Raw genomic sequence first — 12,235 nt, 5'->3', positions numbered from 1 at the left:
GTCTTAAACTGATGTATAGCCATAAACAAACTTTACTTTTTTAACTTTTTTTTTTAAAACACAGGGATGACTTTTAAAAGCATATATTTTGGAACCTCTGAAAGGGCCATTGCCTTGGAGAGTTAAAAGCAGAAAATGCCTGCAAAGCTCGATACAGTAAAGTGTATTAACCTGCACTTTTCTTCTGATGTAGCCCTCAGGCCTCCCTCTGCTAGTTGTGTTTAATCACACTGATCAAGCTCTGAATCAAGATGAAGAAGGCCTGAGGGCTGAAACATTGATTAAATTAAGTGGAATGCATACGGAGCTGGAGTGTGACTCTTTCCTCAGTTTTTTGAGTATTTCCCAGTTAGGCACCAACATACTACAGTCCTTGATGTGTTGTACTTGATTTTTTCCCCCGCACAAATTTAAAAAATGAACATTACACAGCTGTTTTTTTTTATACTTCATTTCTCCTGCTGATGCAAATAGACCTGCATTTGGGCACAGTTCTCCCATCAGAAAGGTTACAGACACACTGAAATGAACGCCTACATTTCTCCCCTGAGTTCAGGCATGTTTACTTTATCTGCTGGTTGTTTAATATTTAGAGTAAAATGTAGCTTTGATTTCAAATGTTAGAATTTAGTAAGTTAATGCAATGTATATGCTCATTAGATTCACTGAGCTTGAGCTGAAATGTAAAGTGAAAGGCTAACAAGTCAAATAAAATAAACTCAATGAAACAAAATGATGCAGCCAATTGGTTATAAATAACAAATGCAAAAATCTTAAACCACAGCAAAGTTCTTTTCTCACCAGTCAAAATGAACAAATGATAACTTAATGGTGTGCCTTGCCAAGGTAACACATCACTTGGCCGTTAACACATTTGACTGATATCGATGGTTCACAGGGACATTTATTATTTAACAATGGAAGGACCTCAATATTATTATAGGACCCATTAGACGAGAAGATTTTAGTGATGAAGATTCAGCACCACTCCAAATTCCTCATATAAATAATTCCACAGTACGACATAAAATGTTACAGGGAGCGCCTGTTGTTGTTGGATGTTTAAGCAACAATGGATTTCAAATTGCTGCTTTTTATGCCTACTGGAGGAAAAGAAAGAACAAGACAGCATTAATATTCCATGGTAATCATCCCTCATCTCAAAAGTGCCTCATTTGCTGCACCTTCAAGAATTGTCGTTCGCTTAATCACAGCAGAATTGGGAGATGGGTAAATCCACATTTGCATTGGTGATATGTTTTGTCAGTTTATTCCTTCTTTTAGAATTTTTCAAGTTGTAAACCTATTTTGTTGCCATGGCTTATGCTCGACACGAAGGAGAAAAGGAGAAGGAAGAAAAAAGCAAGAGAAAGAAAATAGAAGTTGCTGGTTGCCTTATAAATAGATAAAGAAAAGAAAAAAAATGCCAGCACATATTGGAATTTAATTTTGTATGTGGTCTTATAATCACAAAGGAGAAGAAATCCTCAATTTTTCAGGAAGTACCAGTGACTTGGAAAGGTGCAATGGGAGTAAATATAACAGTGTATATTTTTGTTGTTGCTTTTTGTGCTTCACTTCTTCAGAGGTAAATAGCAGGAGGCATTTAATTTGTGACATTGAATGTCAAAATTCGGATTAATGCTACAAGATTTCAAGCAGCTATTTCAACCATGTAATTGTTGGGGTGCGGAGCCGCATCTAAAACATTTTCTAAATTGTAAATCTTGCTGAAATGTAAACAGGCAGAAGATTCAGGGACAAAAAACATTTGTCTACCATCCTGTAAAATGGAAAACAAAATACATCTGTAAAGATTTTTAAATACTTTATCTTTTAGATGACAGGCATGTTTAAGATGTTCCCTTTTTTGGCATACATGTTTGTTCCCTGAAAGTGTGCTTCAGCAGGCCTCTAATTTCTTCTGCTTGAGTTTTACTTTGACTCTGGCAAATGAGGTGTGACACCACATGACTGACTGAACACTCAAGGATGGCACTGCAAATTAGAATAGACATTCCCTTTCACACCTCTTCGTTGCCAATAATTTGGCAAATTTTATCTTCAATGCACACGAGCCTAGACTCTTAACGATCTATTATAAAGGTGAGCAAAAATTTTCCTGTGAAAATGCAGGTTCTGTAAAACCTCAACAAAAAAGCCCTGTGGATAAAGTCTTTTCATGTCCTTGTCTCATCTCTTCTGTTCAGTTGCATATAACACCCTAACTCATACCACACAATGTTTGACAAATGACGGTGGCTCTCAAAGGAAATTACTGAAATGGAAGGACTGATTCATCACACTGTGTAAAAGCAGTGCCATTTTTTAGCCCTCCTATCTCTTTTTTTTTTTTCATTTTTTTGATTATTTTCTTCCACTGCTGTGTTGAGTCCTGAAGGGTTTGAGGTCAGGCATTCATGCTATTTAAATATGTTATCTCATACAACCAGAGGACCCACATTCTCCTTAAAGGCTGCTTTGTTTTGGCATCTGACTTTATTGGGGTAAAGGAAGGGAGCCTTATTTGGAATAACAGTGGCAGCTGATGTTGTGAATATCTCACATCAGTCACCTGAGGATGCGTAAAACAAATGCACCGCTAAGGGCTTTTTTCTCTATTTATCTTAATCAGGGGGGTTTTAGCAGCACTCTGGTTCAGGGGTGGCAGCCAAATCAGCTCACCCTCCCCTCCCAAGTCACTTTAGAGAAAGTATAATTTTATCTCTGATGGACTCTATAGTGGAGCGTCACAAAGGATACATCAATGAAAAATGGGTTGCAGTAAAAAAAAAAAAGGGAGACAATCTAGTTTTTCAAGCCCCATGTAGCTGGGTCTGAAAGAGGAGAATAGAATTATATGTCTACTTTTCAAACAGAAAGCTAAGAGATCCTAATGTATGTTTCCACCCACTCACAACATCATGTTCCAACAATGTACTGTTATGTGTAATAGAAAATTATGGATGATAGAACAATGATAGAATACTGAATAACGTTAAGAGGTGCATGTGCTACATACAGTATTTCAGTGTTATGTTAGAACTGAATATAAACTTTCTTTCCATTTTAGTTTGTTCTAATCTCTCTTTTAGAGCTGAAGTCTAAAATGGATGAACATTTATTTATCATTACATATTTTATTGAGAGACTAATCAATCGATCATAAGGAAATATTTTTTTCAAATCTTACTGGTGACACTGTGAAGTAGCATTTATGCACTCCTTTGTTAGACTGATCATGTTTATTTTTCATATTTTATTTATTGTTTGTTGTTATTTATTGTTTTGTTTATTAACATATTTATTTAATATGCAAGCCATATAGGACCTATACAAATGTTGATACCGTGGATACACGATTCAAAAACAGGCTTTAAAATCATATATGTGAACTCTGGCATCAAACGCATTAAGATCTGACCAGCTCGCCTACCTTTCAGGTTATAAGTGAAATGTGAGAGTATTAAGTAGAATGAAACGAAGGGGCAACTACAGAGTAAGATAAATGGGTTAGCACAGTATGTTAAGCCCAAAGCTTGAGTTTTCAGTGTCTCAAATGCAGGTCTTTCAGCCTGAGCAGATCACCATGGTAACTTAGGCTTCACACCAATTCAGAGGAGGTAACCCTCTGATTTTTGGAATTCAACTTTGTTGTAAGAAGAAAGTGCCCTTTTACTTATTCCTCACACTGAGGTACCATATTGCCATCCCACTGTGTGCTTTCAAATAGCATGTGGGCGTTGCAGAATCAGAAGTGCTACCATAATGTTAAAAGCGGTTACGTTCCAGCATGTAGGTTTCACCCAAAATGGCTTTGGGTTGGTAGTGCCATTTATGCTGTCTTTATTACATTAATGTAGACTCCGATCCAGAATCTGGTCTTTCAGCTGGAAGATTAGAAAGGTATACCCAAGCCATAGCCAAATACTGACCTCAAATGGACAACAATGAACATTTAATTGTAGTTTGAATAGTTAGACAACATGGTATAAATATTAAAGTGTATTGTTTTTGCTGATGGCATTTTCTTAGCAACTATTTTTAAATATCAAACATAAATTTTGCTTGTATTGCAACACAAAGCTGCTTGTATTGAAGGAAATAGACAATAAAATATGCAATAAAAATACAGACTAACAGTAGTTGCACTGCAACAGCACTGAACCTAAAAAGCTATAAGCATGAATAATGACATTCACATATTAAAGTCCAATAATATAAATGCCACAATGCTAATGTGAAGCTGACCAAAAGCTTAGATTATGATCATGGTTACCAACATCAGGAAGATAATCTAAGAGTTGAGCACAGACATGTTTAAATGAGCATATTTATGAGCAAATGTTAATGGGAGAAATATTAAGTTCTCCCATTTTTTTTTAGGAGAAAATTATTTTTAAAATGACATACAAAAGCAAAAAACCACTCTCCTTGGCACAATTAAACAGCCCCATACCTGGGTAGGAAAATCTCACAACTAGAAACTTCACAAATTCTATTTAAACATAATTGTTTTTTTTTAAAAAGGACACCAATCTCATTGTACACTAAAAAGGTGTTGTCATATAAAAATGTAGTTTTAATTTGCAACTTTTCTGTCAATATTTCAGACAGTGCTTTCTAAAGACAGGTGTCTGTGAAGCAGAGTTTTATTGACAATTTGGCCAAAATTAAATGTAAGTTACATGACCAAACAGAATTGAACATCGGTAAATAAACTGGAAAAAGACAGGTTACAGGTACAATGTGACATTACTGACTAAATATGCTGAAACTTTGTATATACTGTAGTTCAAAATGACTAAGTGCTAGGCTGTATGTCACAGCAACTGAAACTCCCATGCTTAAAGCACCAGAATGTTCTACATATAACAAATACAGTTTTTTTATATTTTTTATTTCAGTCTGAATGCCATTCTGAAGGTAAAAATTATCTGAGCTCTTTATTTAACAGCTCTGTTTACTAGAGAGTGTCTCCTCTTCACCAACATCTCATAAAATCTTTACTGATGGTATTTTCACAATAACATTTTTTTTTTCATTCATGCTTAGTGCTTCACAGACATAAAAATCTAACAACACACATAACTATTGCATTCACTACCAATTAAATCCAGTAAATAAGTGAATATTTATGGAGAAAGTCTTAGAGTATAAATATAGATTATTCAGTGAGGTCAGAGAATATTTCTGTTGAGCATCCAGTCTCAAACTGTCACTGCTTCAGCAGATACAGTCAGGGAAAGGAAATAGGCAGAGGAAGCCAGCAGTGCTTCAGATTGGTGTGGCAGAGAGTTATTCTTATTATCTTCATTTTGTGACGTTAATCTGTTGTTTACCGCAAGCAAGTGTAAGCGCAATAAAGCCCTGTGCGAGAAACATTTCCTCAGAATCCCTAAAAATGCTGGTGAGAAAGACAAACTGAGCTTATTCTGTTTATGTGGTTGGATAACAACTGACACAGTGATGAATGTACTCATCTCAAAGTTATTAAGTAGTAAAAGATATAGTGATATTTATATCATCAACATATCTTTATATGCAAAGGAGGCTGTGCCATATGTGAGCTTATGAAAACACACATGAAAAAGAAGCTTGCTCACTGAGGATGCTTATATCCTCAAGTCTCACATTAAAATATGACAAAGGTTAGGTAATGTGATGTTTGTAAGGAGACTAGCAAAGCTAACAAAAAGCACAGCTTCTGCAGCAAAACAGAAAGTAGTGGAAAGTGAAATAAGATGCATGCTTGAAAATGATGTTGCTTAGTAGAGATTACCACATATGATCTCTTCTTCTCTATGTGGCGTCTAAGACTGTGTTCACCAGGAAGGGTCTGCTTAAATTGTGAGTAAATCTGATTTATTGAAAGAATACAGGAAAGTTACACAATAAACTGTAAACATCTAGAGATACACACTTGATTAACTTGACCAAGTGTAAGTTGGCCAAGCAAGTGAGCTAAGACAACTGTCACTTACCCAGGGAACCTATTTTTTGGCTAGGATGTGTTGTCACTGATAGCATTTGCTACCAGTGACAACTTTGCCACAAGTCTGGTGGGATACTACTTTAGTTTCTGTACAAACTCTTGGTACCTCTCCTGTTCTGCCTTTTAGAAACAATGATTAAATATGTTTGGTCAACTTCCTGTCAACAGGTTTTTGAAAGCATTAAGGTTCTATTTCCTGTTATGACAGCCCCCAGAATGGACCATCCATTTGAGGAGCAAAATGTATGCAAGTGATGTTGGCATAGGTGCTGTGCTGTTGTACTGTGACAGAAATGGTGTTCAAGCTCTTATGAGTTTATCACCCAGGATTTGTACCAGTGAAAATAGTGCATGAGTAAAAAAGTAACACTTTCTCTTGTCCAGGCACTATGACATGTTGCTGTTTAAGACCAGTGTTACATTGTCCAAATCACAGATTAATAAAAATAGGTTGTTGCTTTTGCAGCATAAAGTGGTCTGACTGCCAGGTGACAGATGAATTGTCTTGATCCCAGTGATTTTCAAAGTTGGGGCTACCAGGGGGCGCTAGAGAGACCTCAGAAAGTTGGAAGGAAGAAAAAAAAAATTATTGAAGATTGGAGATTAAAGATATAAATAGCCTTTATTGTCCCACAGAGGGGAAATTCAGGAAAATGTTATTTGCTATCAAATTTATCAATTCGCTTTGCTCCTCACGCTAGCATACCAAGCATGGATTGGAAAAAGACAAGAAAAAGACAGAAGGAGCTGTCCAGCAGCCTTGCTTTGGAGGACAATGTTGCAAAAAGCAGGAACTATGGAAACTAAATAAAATTTGATGGGATTAATAGAAAAAATATTACATATTTTCTTATCAAAAGACAAGACAATATGTTGTAGTGGAAAACTTCATCTGGTTATATATTAATAATCATTTTATTAAAGTCATAATAAATTACCTGATAAAATTTCCCCCACCACAGAACTCATTGCCAAGGAAAATCAGAAGGTATGAGACAGCATTGTGCTAAATAAATGTAACACTTATTGAATTGAAAATAAAATTGAGAAAAAAATGTAAAACTATGTTTCTTTGCAAATTTTGTAGAATTGTCTGTAGGTTTGCAAAAGGGGTCACCAGTCACAACCTATTGCCATTTTTGGAGGCCATTGCCTGGAACAGTTGGAAACCCCTGATGAGCCCATTGCTGTTATGGTGTGTTTCATCAGTTTTTTTCCCTTTAATGAAAGTTGTCCTCACATTGTAATTCAATATTTGACATTGTATATTTTGTATCAAGGACAAAAACAAAAAAATGACAACTGCAGATGTACACAATTTTCTTGGCAAATTTATTCAGTAATGAATTGATTGCCTCATTAAAGGTGTGGTCTACAATTTCAAAGAACATTAGATGAGATCTTAAAGTGTGCACACTTTTAATGGTTAATTAATCAAAAGCACAACAAAAGTAACTCTAGTTTATTAGTCTGTGTGTACGACGCAGAATTTCAATGTGTCTCACAAATTCTGATTAGGTACGTTTTTTTACAATCATACTAAAATGTTTGGAGCAGGTCAAAGTTTGCCTATCATTTGCTATTTGTATGTCATAAGGTGTTTATGATTTACTTAATTGGTATGGATTCTTCCTCAAGAGATGGAACACAATTAGAAGCATGACTATAGACCAGTCTAGTGATACGCATAACTCGAAATGTGACATGGAGAATCTGTTGTATATTTGATAAATTGGATGATAAGAGTAATGTCAGTCTACTAAAGTTAGTGGGTAATATCGTTTAAAATATAACTGTTCAATGAGTCGAGTCTACACAAGACGTGTTTTGGCTAAATACAAAAAGACAGTAATAGTATTGCTCTCAAATGTCTAGAAAAAAAAGTACATTTATGAAATTAAAAAAAAGCTACATGTGCTGATCGTAGGGTTAGTGACAAAGTACCTCATGTCCTCACACTGGTCATGATTTTCAGTGCTTCTTATTAACCAGCTGATTCTGACCAGCTGGAATGTATAAAGAAACACACAAGTATGTACAAATAATACAAAGGCTACTTGTGAAGCTGGTTTCATGCAAAGACTGTAATCACAAGTAAAAAAAAAAAGATCCAACAATGTGTGTAATTTAAAGCTGGTATAAACCAATTGTGTTACTGTCTTCAGCAGAAACCCAGTGGGAAGAAGGCTTTTACCTTGATGGCAGTGGAAGCAATCTGGATGTGGTGCAGCTTGTGCAAGGTGCTCTCTCTGTCAATGAAGTAGGAGGCAGCCAGCTGGTGCAAAGCTTCCAGCGTCACAGCTGTGCCGTTGGATTCACTCGCTTCAGACGTCCGACTCAACTTTCTCTTGTCCACAAAAATCATTAAGGACTCTTCCCCTACAGGCGCAGACACAGACAGTGACACATACACTAGCTTCATTCTTTATGAGTCATAACCCTCTGAACACATAATATTTTTAATGTAGATGAACTAACCTGAGCACATCTAGCGGGCCATCATACAGAAATAGAAACATAAAGGTGTGAGAACACCTTAAAATCCAAATGTGTTAATTTTATTTCAAAATGTCAATTTAATAAGTGCTGTTAAAATGCATAAACCAAGACACTTCATGGAACACATATTTCAATAAAAATGAGCAAAAGCTCTCAGAGGACAGTGCATTGATAGATTGTGTAAGGAGTGGAAGATCGATAGAAAAAAATCTGTTCTAATGGGATTAGGTTTTATGGGAAAAGTGTTTTTTGTTTGCAGAGACACCAGATTATTGGTGATAGTTGATTGTTAACATGTCTGCAGCAAAACAGTTCCTCTCACTTAAAATAATATATGTATGTATAATAACATGTATGCATTCAATGAAATATGATTTTACTCATGAGTTTGCAGTGTGGTTTTTGTATTTCTCCTTATTTCACACATTTCATTGTAGAACAATCTCTTGCAAATATGTAGTGTAGAATTTGCATGGCCGATAGCAGTTTCAGCTTTCCATAGGGTTTGACCTGAAGATGCTAACTGTGACCGTTTCTGATTTTATAAAACATAATATTGTAATGTTCTGCAGGTTCTTTAACAGAGGTAGAAATTGTGGATAAAATTTAAAATGAAGAAATCACAATATATTTCCCTTTTTATGCAGAGTAGGAGAAATGGCGGCTATTTACTTTGTTTTTAATGAACAAGAAAGACCATTAAATGCATCTTGGTTGATGCAGTTCAAAAGCCCAAATTGTGGGACTTCTTAGTTTTACTGTTTTTAGAGAAATTGGAAAAATGATTTTTTTTGTGTGTTTGTCTGACTTGCCTATATTCAATCAGAGGAAAAACTTCCTATTTCAAAATTTGACTGACTTATTTATTTTATGAAATTATCAGTTGTAATTTTGGTGCTCTTGTGTATTTAAAAATAACTTTTTTGTATCTTGAAATATGTATTATAAAGTTCTTTTGAAAAATTTTGTTTATTGCTCATTATGAAACTTTTCTTTGCTCTTCAAAGAGAACTTGAAGTTTTGTAGTGCTGATTTATTTATTTATTTTTGTTTTGTAGGAACTAGATTATCCTCTTTATGAAGCAAAAACACAACTGTACACTGAAGCCAGCAGCTTCATGTTGTTCCACTGATCTACAAGTGGTGGTTCTTTGCCAGAAAATGAAGCAACACAAGCAGCAAAGCAAGCTGAGAGCTTGCAGTTTTGGATGGATATGCAGGATTTGAAACACTTGATCTACTGATCTACTTTATTCTCTGGGTGTCAGAAAATGCTGGGATGATGTGACATACTAGCTGCTGTGCCATAGTGACATAAAGGAGTGTTCACAAATATCAAATAATGTTAAACGTAAAAGTTTCCACAATTTATATTGAGAAAAGACAAAATCCCAGAATCTTTCCTTTGGGACTGGATCCTGAAAATTAGGAAGCAATTTGGTGTTCAGAGCCTGTACATAATGTACATAATCATTTTGTACAGGCTTTGACGCAATGTTTTGAAGATGCAGTGCATCTTCAAAACATCCTTTTTTGTGCCGTACTGTGGATTGTGGAGACACAGTTTCTAAAAGTATGTCCTCCCAAAGTCCCATTTAAGAGCAAAGTAAATAAAACATAATTTCTATTTGTTGTAAACACATCATAATATCTGAAAGACAAATTAAAAGAATAAAAAAAATGTAGTCTTCTTATGGGGTACCATAAAAAGATCAACAAAAAAACATATTTGTCCCTTTGTAGAGTTCTTCTGCATATCTGTTGCACTTAAATGTTTGTAATTATAATTTTTCATTTCATTTGTTTGTGTTTAGTTGCTGATTTCTTATAATCCAGTTCAGTTCCAATTTATTCATTTTAATTCAGTTAATTTCTGTAAAGTAGTCTAAGTTGATCCTAGTTATCAACACGGACATACTGTATGTTCCAGTGTGTTTTTTTGTTTTTTTTTTGTTTTTTTTTTCACCTTGTCAGGAGGTCTCATTTCACCACATATTTGGTGGAGTAAAATCATCTGTGAAAATTACTCTCGCAAGCACATTTCAACTTTACGTACAGTCCTGTTAATCAGTTCACTTTAATCATGTGACATGGTGATTGTAGAGCACTGGCCTCTACTCTCTCCCCACCACCAGCTAAAGAGATGAAGGAGGATGAGTGCAATTACTTGCAATCAGATATATTTAATTAAACACCAGTACACATGGTATATGGGTTTACATACCAAAGTGCTATTAAACCATGCAGTTTTTTAGTCACATTTTTTTCAACAATTAATCAAAATTTCAAGCATTAAAAGTCCCAGCCCCAATAATTTATCTTTAAAGAATAGGAAACTGAATTCACATTGGACTAGAAACCCTGCAGCACATAGGTACATAACTGGCAATAACAAAGGAATGTGACTTGTGTATTATGAATTAGGTTTAGTATTGTACATATTTAATGAAAATAGAGTTAACATCTTTTTAGTTACAAGAATACGCACCATGTTTTTTGACAAGTCACTTTGAAATATTAAACTTCTACAGGGGATCCGTAAAACAGGACAGAGGTAATGCTGTGAGAGGTTTGTCACGCTGCAGAATTTGTTTATCTCCCTTATTTCCCAGCAAATAATGGGCAACATTGCAATTTACTTTTTAATACTGCTGGTATTCATCATTTGAGAGTTTCCACACAAATACAAAAGGATGAAAGGAGTCAGCAGAGGAGCGAAAGGGAGGAGACAATGCACACGATAGCCTCAGACGCTGTGCTGAACATTGCAGTCCTCTGGCTAACTTAGATCTATTGTTCTGGAAAGGATCCAGTGGCAGTTTATTTCAATACATACATCAAAGACATTTGTTTTACATGTTTAATAACAAAATATGAGTCCAAACAATTTCACGCTGGAGGAGCTATCTCGTCTTTTTACGAGCACAATGAAAGCTGTTCCAGTTTATCCATTGTAGCAATTTGAAATTAAAATAATTTTAAAAAGACTTTTTTTATATGTAAAATCATTTATCTTAAAGTTGAAGAGGAAATGGAGCTGACAATGCTATCAATTGCTATGAATGTAATTTATTCACCTTTTTCATCCAATTCAATGGGCAATTTCCATCTAATGTGTATTGTGCTTTATTTGTTTTCATGTTTATGTCAGTTTCTCAAGTTCAAGCAATGGTGAAATGTATAAAATCATCAAACTGTATTTCTTTAAAAACTGTATAAAAAGGAGGTGTTCTTCCACGTCTCAGTCATATAAAATCCCCATCTCCGCTCTGTTTGTCCCTGTTAGTTAAGGCAGGTCAGTAACAGCAAAGAAAAACACTACCCGTCTTGTTTGATTTACCTCCCAGCATTGCGGAAAGCAGGAAGTGGGTTCCGTATTTCCTGATGAGGTTGTCAGTGATGGCCCTGAGACTGGGCCTCCTGCCCAGCTGCCTAATGGTCTGCAGGAACTCTGGGTCCAGCGGCAACGAAAAGCCATTGTTTTCTTGTCTCTCCAGGGCCAAGCTGTTCACCTTCCAACGGCCAAATTCCCTGCAATATCACACAAACGCATGCTCTGTGTGAGTGAAGGATACATAACACAAATTTTATGAATGCAGCATGGAGGCTGATTTGAGAGCAGGTTACAAGAAATAGGCAAATGTCACATGGAGGCTTGCACAAAACAGTTTTCTTTATTAAAATCACAAAGCTATAACGGTTACAGGCTTTTTTTTGTAAAAAAAAAAAAAAGAAAAAACA

At 35.4% G+C, this 12,235-nt stretch overlaps 1 protein-coding gene across 2 annotated transcripts in view; it reads right to left on the bottom strand.

The window, feature by feature from the left end:
- Positions 1-12,235, bottom strand: part of brinp3a.1 (bone morphogenetic protein/retinoic acid inducible neural-specific 3a, tandem duplicate 1) — a 75,822-nt gene that overhangs the window by 38,493 nt on the left and 25,094 nt on the right. For both annotated transcript variants that reach the window (XM_032573037.1, XM_032573038.1), the window contains 2 exons: positions 11,835-12,025; positions 8,190-8,374 (listed from right to left, as the gene is read on the bottom strand). In XM_032573037.1, the coding sequence (XP_032428928.1) occupies positions 8,190-8,374; positions 11,835-12,025 (376 nt within the window). The remainder of the gene's footprint in view (positions 1-8,189; positions 8,375-11,834; positions 12,026-12,235) is intronic.

Source organism: Xiphophorus hellerii, chromosome 9 (assembly GCF_003331165.1).
Source record: "Xiphophorus hellerii strain 12219 chromosome 9, Xiphophorus_hellerii-4.1, whole genome shotgun sequence".
In the NCBI taxonomy this organism is placed as follows: domain Eukaryota; kingdom Metazoa; phylum Chordata; class Actinopteri; order Cyprinodontiformes; family Poeciliidae; genus Xiphophorus; species Xiphophorus hellerii.
Note: the sequence above shows the minus strand (reverse complement) of the source record. Positions and strands in the feature narration are given on the sequence as shown.